The 14,410-nt window shown below is 49.9% G+C and overlaps 4 protein-coding genes across 4 annotated transcripts; all 4 read right to left on the bottom strand.

The window, feature by feature from the left end:
* Positions 1-94: 94 nt before the first annotated feature.
* EI90DRAFT_2909019 (glycine dehydrogenase) lies at positions 95-3,809 on the bottom strand (the record flags this gene model as incomplete). Its single annotated transcript, XM_039054358.1, has 14 exons — positions 95-239; positions 291-428; positions 481-575; positions 626-971; positions 1,022-1,051; positions 1,104-1,194; positions 1,253-1,298; positions 1,361-1,408; positions 1,463-1,582; positions 1,632-1,811; positions 1,864-2,576; positions 2,632-3,276; positions 3,331-3,346; positions 3,414-3,809. The coding sequence occupies 14 exons, from the start codon at positions 3,807-3,809 to the stop codon at positions 95-97; spliced, it is 3,009 nt and encodes a 1,002-aa protein (XP_038920511.1).
* Positions 3,810-6,567: 2,758 nt separating this feature from the next.
* EI90DRAFT_2566396 (uncharacterized protein) lies at positions 6,568-7,470 on the bottom strand. Its single transcript, XM_039053246.1, has 3 exons — positions 7,066-7,470; positions 6,680-6,990; positions 6,568-6,605 (listed from the first exon to the last, which is right to left on the bottom strand). Exons 1-2 carry the CDS (start codon positions 7,258-7,260, stop codon positions 6,784-6,786), a joined length of 402 nt encoding a protein of 133 aa, XP_038920512.1. The 5' UTR covers positions 7,261-7,470; the 3' UTR covers positions 6,568-6,605; positions 6,680-6,783.
* Positions 7,471-7,505: 35 nt separating this feature from the next.
* Positions 7,506-9,243, bottom strand: EI90DRAFT_3013525 (uncharacterized protein; the record flags this gene model as incomplete). The annotated part of the gene is made up of 11 exons (XM_039056670.1): positions 7,506-7,573; positions 7,772-7,825; positions 7,885-7,915; positions 8,079-8,223; positions 8,302-8,321; positions 8,448-8,555; positions 8,612-8,637; positions 8,674-8,762; positions 8,799-8,856; positions 9,084-9,124; positions 9,149-9,243. The coding sequence occupies 11 exons, from the start codon at positions 9,241-9,243 to the stop codon at positions 7,506-7,508; spliced, it is 735 nt and encodes a 244-aa protein (XP_038920513.1).
* A 2,028-nt stretch (positions 9,244-11,271) lies between these two features.
* Positions 11,272-14,083, bottom strand: EI90DRAFT_3118672 (uncharacterized protein; the record flags this gene model as incomplete). The annotated part of the gene is made up of 4 exons (XM_039063129.1): positions 11,272-12,367; positions 12,456-12,742; positions 12,784-13,533; positions 13,919-14,083. The coding sequence occupies 4 exons, from the start codon at positions 14,081-14,083 to the stop codon at positions 11,272-11,274; spliced, it is 2,298 nt and encodes a 765-aa protein (XP_038920514.1).
* Positions 14,084-14,410: the final 327 nt, after the last annotated feature.

The raw sequence follows: 14,410 nt of genomic DNA on the forward strand, positions 1-14,410 counted from the left end.
CACTTGGGCACTCGCACTAAGCCGTTAAGAATCTTAGTAGTGTGCTTACTCAGAACATTGGTGTCACCTACGATGAGGTTGAGATCCCCGTACGCTACAAAAAGAGATGGGTAAATTGCAGGGCATTACGAACGTGCAGCGGAAAAAACCTACCATCATCTATCCTTGCCACTGAGGGCCAAAATTTGCGAGTTCGCAAATAAGGCAGAGGGTAAACAGCGGTTTCGCGATCATACGGTCTTACACACAAGGAATCAATCAGAGCACAAGATCATAATGAGGGGGCCAACCTATTCCAATCCTTTTCTGATTGCGTTACAACAGAGATTGGATGGGGCGCATTTTTCAACAGATTATTATCTCTTGGCTGCTTTCCAGAAGCAATATCATCCACTTCTCTCCTTATCTGGATCATTGCATCACAAAACCTAAAGACGGGTCGGATTACCCCAAAAAAAGTGATTAAGGGAAACGATATACCTATCTAATTCCTCCTTTGTTTCGGATTCGGTCGGCTCAATGAGCATTGCCGTCGTGATAGGCCATGAACAAGTTGGGGGGTGGAATCCATAATCCTAACGCGGAATAAGAGTGCATGAAAACTATATCACAGAATCCTTCTGACCTGCAAACGTTTGGCAAAATCAGGAACTTTAAGTCCCGCTGATTTTTCAAATTCCCCTAGGTCAACCAAGAGCTCGTGAGCGACACGTCCCATAGAATTCTTGTAACGAATCGTGTAATGGTCCCCGAGCCGATGTGCAATGTAGTTTGCATTGAGTAAGGCTAGGCGCGTTGCGTTGGATACACCCTTGCCGCCAAGCATCTTGATGTAAGCCCACGAAATGACAAGGATGGAGGCAGATCCGAATGGTGCGGAGGAGACAGCATCTATGGATTGAGGACCCCCTGTCTCGACAATAGGGTGGCTGGGTAAGAACGGTGCAAGGTGTTCAGCAACGCAGATTGGCCTTTCATTAACGTTAGCAATTAGCCCACATTGGATCTATCGATAACTCACCCCATCCCGGGACCACCGCCACCATGAGGACTGAGAACAGAATTAGTCATGACAGCATTTTGGAAAGAGAAAAAAGGTATACATCGCAAAGGTTTTATGGAGGTTCAAATGGCAGACATCTCCACCACACACAGCAGGATCCGTGAGGCCAATTTGGGCGTTGAGATTGGCACCTCGAGACACAGCATAAGTGTCAGATTTCAGAATGCCCCTCCATTTGAATCAGCTTACCGTCAAGGTAAACCTGCCCGCCGTTGGCATGAATGATGTCGCAAGCCTGTGCAAGGGGACAGAATCACTAAGTGTGCGTTGCAACAAGCAAATATACTGATAGCCAACCTTCTTGACGCCATCTTCAAACACTCCGAAAGTTGACGGATACGTTATCTATCATATCACACCGTTCAGTAGACCAGGAATAAATACATTCTCTTAACTGACCATAAATGCTGCCAAGTTATCCTTGTGTTTCTCCGCCTTGAACTTCAAATCCGCATGATCAAGACCTCCGTCAGGAAGACTCTTGATAGGGACGACCTTCAAACCGGCCATAACTGCGGACTAAGGGCGCATTAAAGAAACGAAGAGCGAGAGCGAGAACTATGCTTACTGCCGGATTGGTTCCATGAGCGCTGACGGGGATAAGGCAGACGTCCCGGTGTGATTCGCCACGGGATGCATGGTATGCACGAATGACCGATAATCCAGCGTATTCACCGGCGGCTCCACTGTTAGGCTGCAATGAGCAAGAATGGAATCCAGTGATCTTGCAAAGATCGCTCTCTAGTTCCTGATCTTTAATTGAGCAAAGACGGATGTGGTGAGACCTTAGCGGTACTCACTTTGATGAGAGTATGATAGCCCTTCGCTTGTTCGATGGGCGCGAAAGGATGTAGTTTGCTGAATCCTGGATAGGTGACAGGGATCATAGTGGCGGTGGCATTGAGTTTCATGGTGCAGCTGCCAAGAGGAATCATGCCATGCACAAGAGAAAGATCCTTTGACTGAAGATGATGGATGTACCGAAGCATTTCCGTCTCAGAATGATGCGTGTTGAAAAGCTGATGTTCAAGGAACTCCGAAGTACGAGCAAGTGATGAGGGGAAGGAAGGTGAAAATTCAGCGAAGGACGTGGCGTGAGTACTAAGAATGTATGGAAGAGTAACTTGGGGCTTGGAAACGTTCAGAGCGAATGCGTTGATGAGGGAAACAAGATCATCAGGAGTCACACTCTCATCAATGGTGACACCGACGTGTCTCCCGTCAATGCGACGAAGATTTATAAGGTGATCACCCGCCACTTGGTGAAGACGAGCAGCATCATCAGTTTCGATAGTCAAGGTGTCGAAGAATTCGCCATGATTTGTGATACAATAGCCCAGGGCCTCAAGTTGGCAAGCGAGTACCTGGGTGAAGAAATGAACTTGGGACGCAATCGCCTTCAAACCTTCGGCACCGTGATAAACAGCATACATGGCTGCCATGTTGGCAAGGAGGGCCTGGCTAGTGCAAATATTCGACGTCGCCTTCTCTCGGCGGATATGCTGTTCGCGAGCTATTTGAACCCCCCATCACACAATGTATAAGTATAAAAGAAGGTAGTTACGCACTCTGTAACGCGAGCCGATAAGCAGGTTTCCCAGTGGCATCTTTACTTAATCCAACGAGACGGCCGGGCATCTTTCGCTTCAACCTATCCGTGACAGAAAAAAAGGCTGCATGCGGTCCTCCATATCCAGGGGGGACGCCAAAGCGGGCAGAGTTACCCAAAGCAATATCGGCACCCCACTCTCCTGGTGGCTTGAGCAGCGTGAGAGCGAGTAAATCAGTAGCAACTGCAAGCAGGGCATTGTGCTTATGAAGCCGTTCAGCGATAGGTGCAAAATGCCGGATTCGTCCATCAACATCTGGGTACTGAACTAGAGCCCCAGAGACAGTGGATGCTACTTCGTCCTTCAATAATTCAGTTGTCGCGTCACCCTGAATAAGTTCTATGCCGAAGCCCTTCGCTCTAGTGCGAAGAACGGAGATTGTTTGCGGTAGAACATGACTGTCGATGAAAAATGTCTTCTTCTGGCCTGAGGATATATATGCCATGACCATAGCTTCAGCGGCCGCAGTTCCCTCATCAAGTAAGGAAGAATTCGATATGTCAAGACCGGTTAAGGATGTCACCATTGTTTGGAAATTAACCAAAGACTCTAATCGTCCTTGGGAAATTTCTGGTTGGTATGGGGTATATTGGGTATACCATGCTAATGAAACGTTTTTGAGAAATTGATGCTTGATGCGCGAGCGGAGTTGCTAACCTGGATTCTCCAAAATCTATTTACTCGAGGATTGAGTTCCCGAGTCCGAGCCCGAGGAAGAAAATTATACTGAAGCAACTCACATTTCGCAGAATGACTGGGGGCACGACAGCAGCATGATAGCCCATGCCGATGTAGCTCTTAAACACCTTGTTCTGTGCCGCCAGCTCTCCCGCTCGGTGGAGTAACTCTAATTCGCTCAATGGTGGGATTGACCTATCGCTCACATTGGCAGGGTTTGCACGAATATGTGAGGGCACGGCGTCATTGACAAAGCCCTCCATACACGTGTAGCCGAGCACATCAAGCATCTTATCCACTTCATACTTGTCAGGCCCTATGTGACGGCGAGCGAACGTATCAAGCGAGTCAAACAAGCTGGGCTCTTTCGCGCCAGTTGCCAGAAGCCTAGAGAGCCTTGGGGAACGCCTGAGTGCTCTATGAAGCGTCCCAAACGCACTCTGGCGGATTACGAACATTGCGCGAGAAAATCAAACGAGGCTCAAGAAATTTTCTAGCTGGCTCAGTGGAACAGGGTTTGATGGCCATTCAGGTCCGCTCGAATAACAAATTTCCCCCTCCCGCATACTTATACTGGCATCCCCGTGTCGGAGACTGTCAAATACGCTTCTTGGATGAGCTCCCAAATGCTGAGCAGAAAAATCGACGCTTCCGGGGGTCCACGTTAATTCAATTATGCTTAGCGCCAGGCGTCAATACCCAACGATAGCAACGTGATAAATGCACAGGGATTTTCGTACATGAGGATGGCAAAACAGCCTTGTATTACCGACATTTATCCAGAGACAATTGAAACACCGACCTCCACAGGAAATTCTGAGGTACAATGGCGAGGTGTGGGAACCGAAAACTCACAATCCAGCGGAGTCTGGCGGCGCCATGGTTTTGGGAACAGCTGAGTCCACAGCAAGGCAAAACCAAGATTATCGGAGCATACCGGGCAACATTGGCGGTGGTGGCGGCGGCGGCGGCGTGACCCTGATATCTGGCGGGGAGGCCATGCTTAAAGTCCCAATCAACCTAGGCGCCTAGGCGGCGTAGGTCAAGCGGCAGAGAAGATGCCAAACATAAATTTAGCAGTGGCTCCAAATTTAGTCGTATCCGTGAGGGAAGCAAGCAATTTCGCACTGGGCTCAGTCGTCCGCAGAATTCGCCTATCGATCGTGTTCCGAGGCGGTGTGTGCATGTAACGGTCTAGTCCGCTACTACCAAGCCTGGACGCGATCGAGATCCACGCGCACCAAAACCCCCACGTTCGTGGGGACCCACTGACACGCAATCTGAGGCGCATGGAGCAGATTCAATCATTTCTTTTCGATGCCTAGACCGCAGACCTCGTGGTTCGGATGGCCGGAAGCACCTACCGATCATCGAAACGTCATGCATAAACAATTGGGCAGGCATTCGCACGGTGCGATATGCGCTTTGCAAACTGGTGCACTTGAACGTTCGAGCCATCGGCTACGACCGCTCGGATTGAGTTGAGTTGCAACGGGCAAATCTGCGCGTGTTCTTCGTTTCGGAACACAGCTCCGTGACCAGAAGGGGGGAATTTCGTCCAGAAGCGAGTGGAAACGGGTCGCCCAATCACTGAGCCTCTAAGTTTGCGCTGGTTCGAGACACGATAAATAGCCTGAATGCAGCCCTTCAGCAGGAAATTGTTTTAGAATACACGCAGGGTCATCAAGGACGCAAAAACAGCCACACGTAGAATGAGCGTTAAATGCTGGGGGCCGGAGGAAGGGCGCAAGCTTGCTCACCGCCAACGTCTTGAACAACAGTCCACCAGATGCCAGATCAGCGCCCACACGAGAGAAGCAAATCCCACGTCATCGCTACGCATGCGGAACACCCATCCATCTGACGCCGATGGCATAGGAGTATAGTTAACTGGGCAGTGATCGAAGAACCGAGGCATCCGATTCGCCAGCAGGGAAATGGAAGTGCTTTACACAGAAAAGCTCTGGGCTCGAACCGGGTACTGTCATTTGTTGAAAGGGATTTCGAACAAATAATTGATGGGCTTGAATAAATGTCAGTCAAACAAACCATACACAGGCAGCCGAGTTCCACTTTGAGTATGGAGACGGACAACATCATGGAAGCTTGAGGGAACGTTTCGGATCAGATTGCGGCGGGACATGAGAACCAAATGACGAATAGCAGCCAGAGCCTTTCATGGATCCGTTCAAGGTGGCGGCAATGCAGCGCCCCTGACAAGTCAGGAGGTATGATGGGCTTGTGTTTGCGGCCAAGTGACTGAATGATGAAAGGCGAAGTTGGCAACAATGAGGACTGTGCGCCGTGGAGGAAGTCAGATCATTGTTCAGCAAGGCGGAAAGAGGCGTGTGGTTTTAAGCTGGTATTCCAGCATTTGAAGTTGTACCAATTCGCAGATGCGTACGAGGCATGCACTCGTTGATTTTTTTCATGGAGATACCTGATCCTTTGTCAGCATTGGCATCAAAATTAGCTTCAGTGTCGCGCCGCCGAAGGAGAGACAGACGGCGAACCTAAGGTGCAGTAAAACGTTACTCTGCACTGGATAGGCAAACGAGGCCGAAGGGGGGCAGAGTATTACAAACAGGGGGAATTGAATAAATGTCGAGTATCGGGGTCCAGATCGTTTACGGGCTCGCCCTTGGCTGTCCCATCAAACGGGGGAGACGCTGAAAAGGCCTTGCATCGACCGCTGCTGGAGGAAACGACACCAAATATTGCGGCTGAGGCTGGGGTGCTGATCATTGGCAAGCTCGCCAGTTGACCAAACTGGGCGAAAACTTGAAACCTTGACAAAATGGGCGCTACAGTCGCCACGCATCTTCAGGGCATGATCCTCCTGGTCATCCATCCAATCTGGACCCCAAAGGGAAAGGGGCTATGAAACGCACGAGTTGACCGTCTCGCTCTTGCACGAAAAGGACGGCCGAGGGGACCGAAGTAAAATTTGCCCTTCTGCTTTCCTGGTACCAGTCATAAATTGAAATCCATTCATTTACCCGCCTCTTCATAGTGCGAATCGTGCCCTTTATTTATTGTGAGTGGAAACGAGATGCCGTCATCAACGTATGGAGCTTTGCCGATTCTACAAATGTCGGTGCCAAAAAGTCAGAAGTTCGTTATATTCTACTTGCCAAATCAGCGCAACCCAAGGATCTTATGCCCCCAATTGTGGGTCCCAGATCGTGCAACCAATTACTCGGCAGACACCTTTGATGCTTCCTCTCATTGATGGGTTCATGAGTTGCAACCCCCTGGAAGATCAGTAAAACCAGGAGCACGCAGCCAGGAGATCATAATCGTGTAAAATATTTGAGTATGGACGTACCTACCTGGCGCCAGAGAATGACCCTCAATGCGCAATCTCCAGTCCCTGCAATAACGATGGCGGGAGGCGGTCATAGGCTCAACAAACTCCCAGGCTCGCCGCCCCTATCGGGTAAAAATAAAAAACTGATGACCAGGCCCAAGAAGACGGACAGAATTTGCGAAAAGAAAACAATATACCAATAAGCGAAAAAGAACACAGGGTGAAATAAATCTTTTGCAGAGAACTATGCAACGGAAACAGACATATGCGCGCACACACCCAAAACAAGGGACTATGATTTCCGCACGGGCTGGTCCGATTGCCCTCGCCTGGAAATAGCACAACGGCCGTTTTCAGTCAGCGTTGATGACCCTTTCTAGACTTAATCCTGATCTCTAACGTACCAAATAAAGCACGGAGCCCTCAGTACGAAGTACGCCACGAGGTTTGCCAAAAAAAAAAAAGAAGAAAACAACACAAAAAAGAGGCATCAATGTAAACCACGCAGCCTGGACTGCCCAGTGACATTGCTCTTCAAGCGATTGAACATTGAGGTCATCAAACCGAGCACGCATATGCCCCATTGCACCGACGATCATTTAGGGAAAGATGAGGGCTGAACGGGCGTTGCAATTGGCAAAGCCCGAGAAGGAAAACGGGCGCGATGGAAGGGGAAAGTAGAGCTACATTGAAAATCTTTCGATTACACACAATCAAACAAGCGAGGTCGACTTCATGCGCCTTCCGCAACGGCGGGGTCACCGATCTTTCCCCATTCCCTTTGATTTATGTGGCCTTTGTTGTCGTTTATGGCTTGGCCCTCGGCTCTATCCGGAAATGTTGCTTAGTAATCCATAGTTGACGTGAACTTGATGTCTGGATAACGCTCGGCATAGAATCCGTGCGCGTGTGCTAAAACGACGCCGACATTTATCCCCCATATTTTTCACACGTGTTGTACATATGGCGATCCATCAGTGCAGCAAGTGAGATGGTGTTGGTAAGTTGGAACAATGTTTCCATTTGACAGGCAGGTGTGGCTTCATATAGTGCTACAGACTATAGAGCTCCTCACAATAGGTTAGTAAATGTTGGGTCCACTCAACACACATTGTGGGTACAGGGAATTTCCTCCGTACAAGTTTCGACGGAACAAATTCAGAGCTGTGGATCATTGGCAACGGCTGAATCCAGATTCCACACCGTATTTTACACACGCTTACGCGTTGATTTGGACTTGGGGTCCTTCCTATCCTAGCATGTAAGCGTGGAATCAGGAGCCGCTGTTCGACAGGGGCCTGAGTCGTGTGATGACCAGCTTTCTGGTGCTCGTGGAGTCACTGACATGATGCAAAATGCCACGCTGGCGAGGCTATCGATCTTTTATGCACACTTGAACGGGAAGACAAACACGTACAGATGAATGCGTGTACCCGGGTGTTGCACTCGATCTGCGTATCGCCAAGGAGGCAGATACCGAGCCGGTTCGATGAAACCAGTCTTCCCGATTTAGACAACTACTTGTTTGTGAGCGGTGCTGCTGTTTCTCTCCGGCGCTATAACTATTGCGACTGCCGTATCACTATTGCCTGTAATACGGTGTTCGCTGGCTAAGTGCGCGAGGTACCAAGGAAACGTACGTCATTTCGATCCATTCAGCCTTGCATGCAATAAAGTAACTCCGTATGGATCAATGGGCCGATTCGGATAACAGGTTTCGATGGGCGACGGCAAGGCGCGGTGACGGGATCAGGGGGGACACACTGAAATATCGCACTGTACGTACCGTGTTCGATTCTGGGATTCGACCCGAATCGATCACTCGGGCCATTGTGCGTAATGCTTCCACGGCCAACTTGATCGGGCAGAAGCTCACGCATTGGGTACTTCCGTTCTACGATTACACAAGCATCATCTCAATGAGGCATCATTTGCATGCAAACTACGCACGATGATGCGCCAGCGAACCCGAACCCCTGTAATCCATTCAGAGTTGGGGAGCCTGGACTCACAATTCGAAAGGAGCACGGAAAGGCGGTTCACCATACTGAACCAAACTTCTTCAAGAATCGATCTCTTCTCCCTTTTCTTTCGCAGCGGCCTGAACTCCCACACAGCACGAACGTTCATTCAAAACCTTGAGCGTATCAATTCATTCGCCACCTCACCCGACACTTTACGGCCGCCGTAATCATCTGTATATTTGATAATACTAACCATTGCAAAGAAAAAGCGACCAAAAAGGTGTCAACCGACTGCCACAGCCCCGCCGACGATGAATTTTCACTCTTCTGGCTCTCTCGGACCTCATACGGGTCCGAGTTCTGACCGCCCCACACATGGCATATGCATATTGAACACAACTATGCTATGTCAGACCCCTATGATGAGTGCGCAATAACCACCATTGATACGCACAAACCATGCTCCTCATTCCGGTCGCGCCTTCCCCATCTATAGGATCTATAATGGAGGTGTCATGCGCACGAATCCCAAAAACCGAACTGCCTTAATCGTTCATGCCAACTGCAACGCTGCAAAACTCCACGCATGATTGACCATTCATTCTCAAAGGAAGGCATTAATGCGCGATAGAGCTAACAAGAAAAAAAAGCAAAGCCTTGCGTTTACAGCGAACTGCTGCGGGCCCAGCTGCCGAACGACCGCATCATTCGAACAGGCGATCACCGCGTAAAAAAGAAAAAAAGCCAACATATATGTATGTAGCTCCCATCAACCACCCAAAAAGGGAACCGCTGTCATTTTTTTTTATGCTAGGCCACCACTACAACATCGACAACCAATGTTTGAGTAAATCTTTTGCAGGAAAAACGAACACACCGCTGCTTATAGAGCAAGTACTAAACAGTATGTACTTACTGTTGCTAATGATCCCCCCCCCTCCCTTCCCCCCGCCAATCAAACAACATAAAAAGTACAAAAAAGGTGACCCCCTCGGTTCTATCGGCTCGTCGGTCCTTTGACCAAACTACATGGCTCCTCGGCGTTTGAAGGTCCCCCCCTTTTTTCCGCCCCCGATCCTCCCCTCCCCCCCCAAAAAAAAACAATACACAGAACACTCAGGAAACTTATTCCAATTGAAGTTCCTTGATCGCAGCATCGACTGCAAAGAAAAGGGTTCTCGGGCGGGTGCTAGGGGAAGAGGGAGGGAGGGCGGCTACCAAACCAGCTTGACGTTGAGTAACTGGACCAAGATTCTTTTTTTCTTTCTTTCTTTCTGAAACGCTAGTTCTGTGCGCAACGACGACGCCGGGCGAAGTCGCAATGATGATCTACCAGTAGATCGAATACAATTCCAATAATAATAATAACAACAACAACAAAACCAAAAAAATAAAAATAAAAAGCGAGTTCTAGCGGTTCGAAGTGCTTGCAATGGTACGGGGATACGGTACGGTGCGCGAGAAAATTTGTTGATCACGACCGCCCCCTTCCCCCCCCGTCCCGTACCCGCAGGAAAAAATATATATGTACACATTACATTTTACATAACGCTGCATGATCCGCTGTTACCATCGTTCGTCGTTTGTTGCGAGCCATCGGATGGAAGGGCAGTTGGGTACCTGCGGAAGCTCCCGGCCTGGCTATCTAGGCGAACAAAAAAGGCCAGGGACCATTTTTGTGTGTACGTGTACATAGGAGCTGCAAGGGCAGGGTAAGATCAAAGTCCCTCATCACCACCTAAAAGCCAATCACCCATCGAATATGCTGGTAGTACTGGTAAACTCGGGATCCCACCGATGAACCTGGTCGCGCGCACGCTCGGGGGCACGGTATAACGTTACGTGTACGAGAACCATCCTGAACTGACATTGAAATAGAATAAAATATCATACTTGGAGAAAGAAAAAGAAAAAAAGAGACCATGAGATGGAAGTGACCATGACAATAGAACATGTACGATGCATATAAAAAAAAAGAAATTCAATGCTTGTTTTGTTTCGGTCTTGATGACAGATGGGATATGGGAGGAATAGATAGATATAGGAAGGGGGGGGATGGATGAAAAAACGTTGCAAGTGATAAATGATCGCAATCCAACCGATGACAGCCGATTATAACAAAGGAGAGAAAAGACAGAGAGAAAAAAAAATATGGTACTTCAAACCAATCGAACCAAGCCGGCGGCCGCGGTGGCGGCGGGAGGGGGGGGGGGCCACTAGTTGCGGCAGCAGCAGCGTCGTTTTGCATTATGATATGCAGCAGGTCATTTTCCATTTCCGTTCGCGCCGTTTCTGTTCGTTAAAAAATGCAAAGCGGAGAGAGAGAGAGAGATAAAGTTCGCAAAAAAGAAGAAAAAGAAAAAGGAAAAAGGAGTCTAGTTTGTGATCGTGTTGCGCAAACGTTAGAGGTGAATCGACCATAAAATGGGTACCAAGATTATGGTCGGTCAGAGTCGCCAATAATGTTAGACGTCCTGTGCGAGGACAAGGAGATAGACGAATGGGATGAAAGAGGAAGCGGAATAGAGACAAGAATATACAAGGGGAAGGGGAGGGGGGGATAGCAGCAATGATGGCTCGGTCGTCGGCACGAGAGTTGCTGTCGAAAAAGAAGAGAATGTTTCATTCATGCAAGCAAAAAAAGGCTTAAGCCTCCACGCCTGCAACAACATTCCTCGACGATTCAACACCCAACTTCCTCCTCGCGACCTCCCTCTCGCCGATAGCGCTAGGGCTTCTCCTCTTCCCCAACACTTTCGCCAAACTCGAAGACATACCACCAGCAGCTGGTGAAGCAGGCGATGACGATCCCATCGAATCGCTATTCCCGCCACCGACATCACCACCATTGCTAGCAGGAGTGACAGCTGTCAAAGCGCCAGTGCTACCTGTAACAGCATCTGAATCCGCGAGCGTAGAAGACCCAGAATCTACCAAACCCTCCGTTGGACTCGTGCGCGATCCCCATCGAGGTTGTGAAAGTGATTGCGAATGAGGATGTGGGTGAACAGGGTGAGGATTCGAAAGAGAATGGATAGACCTTGGCGAAGTCTTAACAGTATTATGAGATGGAACGCTACGCTCCTCCATATCAACATCCCCCTCTTCCTCGCCATCCTCGTCGCCTCCTCTACCCCCTCGTCGGCCAGACTCAGCACTGACACTTCCACTCTCGCCATCCGACTCTGCTCTCCTCGTCTCCCTCTCACTTCCAATCCCATCTTCATCCTCATCACTATCCGACTCGGTGCCTCTCCTCCCTCTGCCCCTGAGGCCAGAAGGATTCCCCGAGACAGAACTCCTAAGAGGATGGGAACTCCTCTCCGAGCTGACTTTGACGGTAGTTGATCCACCATGATGACTTGCGTTGTGTTTCGACCATGAAGCAAGGAATGTGGGTGGGTTCCCACTCGTGGTCATCGCCTCGGTGGCCGAATTAGAAGGCCCTTTTGCAATAGACCTCCTTCCTCGCGTCGTCGAAGGCGATCTCGACCTACTTTCATCAACATCAATGACGGACCCCCTCTCGTCCAACTCGTCTCCATCTTCCTCTACACCTTCGCCTTCTACAGGAGTGTTGACAGCACTCGTGGCACTCGCCGACACAGGGGAAGGAGCAGTGGGAGCAACTTGAATGGGAGTAAGCGTAGGATTGGTCAAGTGAACATGAGGCGCAGGCTCGCGTGACAGCTGAGCCTCAATCAAGTTCCTCCGCTCGACACGTTTCATCCTCTTCCGGCATCTGCAGAAACACGGAAAAGGAAAACAAAGGTGACATGATGTTAACGACCAATAACGCAACACAAGGCACAGGAGGAAAGTGTACGAACCTGTCACAGACAGTTCCCGGTCCAGAGGGTCCAGGTCCCCATTTCTCAATACACCTCCCGTCCTTATAACGTCCAGGCTGTCCACACTGTTTACAGGTCCTCTGACCATGAGCATTGATCGTGATGGCAGACGCAGGTCTTCTGCCAGGGGTAGCGGGCGTAATGGGGGGACGAATGATGGAATGAACAAGCGTCCCATCAGGATTCGTTATGGGTCCTGGATGGAACCCATGAGGAGGTGGGTAGGGATGAGAGTGATGAAGATGTGGCGGTAACGCGTGCATGGGCTGTGGGGGATGATGAGAATCATAAGTAGGTGACGGAATACGACCTTGGGAAGGCACGGTGTGTGGATATCCAGGTGCTCCGGTAGGAAGAAGGTGAGGAGGTATATCTCGATGAGTAAAACGTGGATCATCTGGATGGCAGGCACTCCTGGTGGAGGCGGTGGGGGCGGTGGGCCATCGTGGGCAGGAGCAGATCCGGTTTTAGGTATGGGTAAAGGAAGAGGCCTTCGATGAACCATTGTGTCCCGTTGTTGACCATGCTGATTGGAATTATTCCTACCACCTTTCATACCTACAAAGTCTTCCCTTTCGCCTCGAGAATGCTCCATGTGGCGAGCTTCCATATCTTGTTGGTATCGTCGATAGTCAGCCTCCGCAGCTTTCCAAGTGTCCATCGTCTCAGGGGGAGGATGTGACATTTCTACATCATCAGGCCTGTTGTAGGGAGGTCGGGGTGGATATTCACTGCGACCAGCGCCACCTCGTGGAGCCTCCTCACGATGGGAAGGGGGTCTTGAACCTACTTCATCTTCGTGTTTTGCATAACCTTCTTCACGGTCGATAGTCGTAAAACGACTCGCAGTATTGGGTCCACCAACGCCATTGACGCTGGCACCAGGACCACGGGAATCGAAAGGAGGTTGGGAAAGGGTCGATTGTCTGGGAGATGGATCACCGTTCAAAGGGTATCGTCGTTGCGGAGAAGACATGCGAGGGGGAGGAAGATAAATTGGCTTTCGCGTTCCATCTCCATTCGCCCTTGCAGGAGAGAAAGGTAACGAAGGCGACGACTGAAGACGAGAATGGGCAAGGAAGGAAGGAAGAAAGGAAAGTGATTGGAAGAGCAAGGTCAGTTTCTTGGTTTCCCAATTTGAACCGGATGACGAAATGAATTGGGGGGGAAAAAAATTTCTGGCGCGCGACGTTCGGGAAACGACGGGCGCCCGCACCTTTCCCTTTTTTCGGCTTGACGCTCGCTGCTCGCTAGCCTTCCCCGCTGGCAAGTAACGCTCAAGTGACGGGGAAGGATTGGAGGGGAGGAGGGCTCGGTCGGACAACAGCGCTCCCGACTCAAGGCGCGTCGACGATAATGAAATTCGTCGTCGAGGGAGGAGGAACAAAGGCGCGTGTAGGGGGGGGAAAGAGAAAGAAAGAAAGTGATAGTGTGTAACTTACCGAGGAATCATTGAGGGGGGAGGGATCGGTTGAAGCCATTGGGACGTGCCATCGGTTAGAGAGCGATTTTGCGATGTTGACAGCAGTGAAGAGATGATGCTGAAGAGTAGCGAAAGCGTCTAGCTCGTCGGGTGTGGGAGTGGCCGCAGGTTGAGTGGAGGTCATTTGTGGATGAGTAGGGGGAGTGATGTGCAAGTTGCGCGCGTTGGTGAATAGATGAAATGGAGAGGAGGCGGGGGCGTCGGTGAAGGGGATTTGAAGAGTAGGATTTTATAAAGGTCGTAGGGCTATGAAGGACAACGAAGTAAAGTGGTGGTGGATGTCGACGTCGATGGTAATGACACTGGGGAGGAAGGAAGGGGGAAGAGATGAATGCCGACACAACCCAGAGGTGAAAAACATTGAGATTATAAGAGTAAAGAAAAACGAGAGAGTTGGGCGGAATAATATCAATGTCTTGAATTGAATTGGAAAGAGGTGAAGCTCGCTCTA

The sequence above is a fragment of the Cantharellus anzutake genome, assembly GCF_015039405.1.
Source record: "Cantharellus anzutake strain C23 chromosome Unknown EI90scaffold_8, whole genome shotgun sequence".
NCBI classification, from domain to species: Eukaryota; Fungi; Basidiomycota; class Agaricomycetes; order Cantharellales; family Hydnaceae; genus Cantharellus; species Cantharellus anzutake.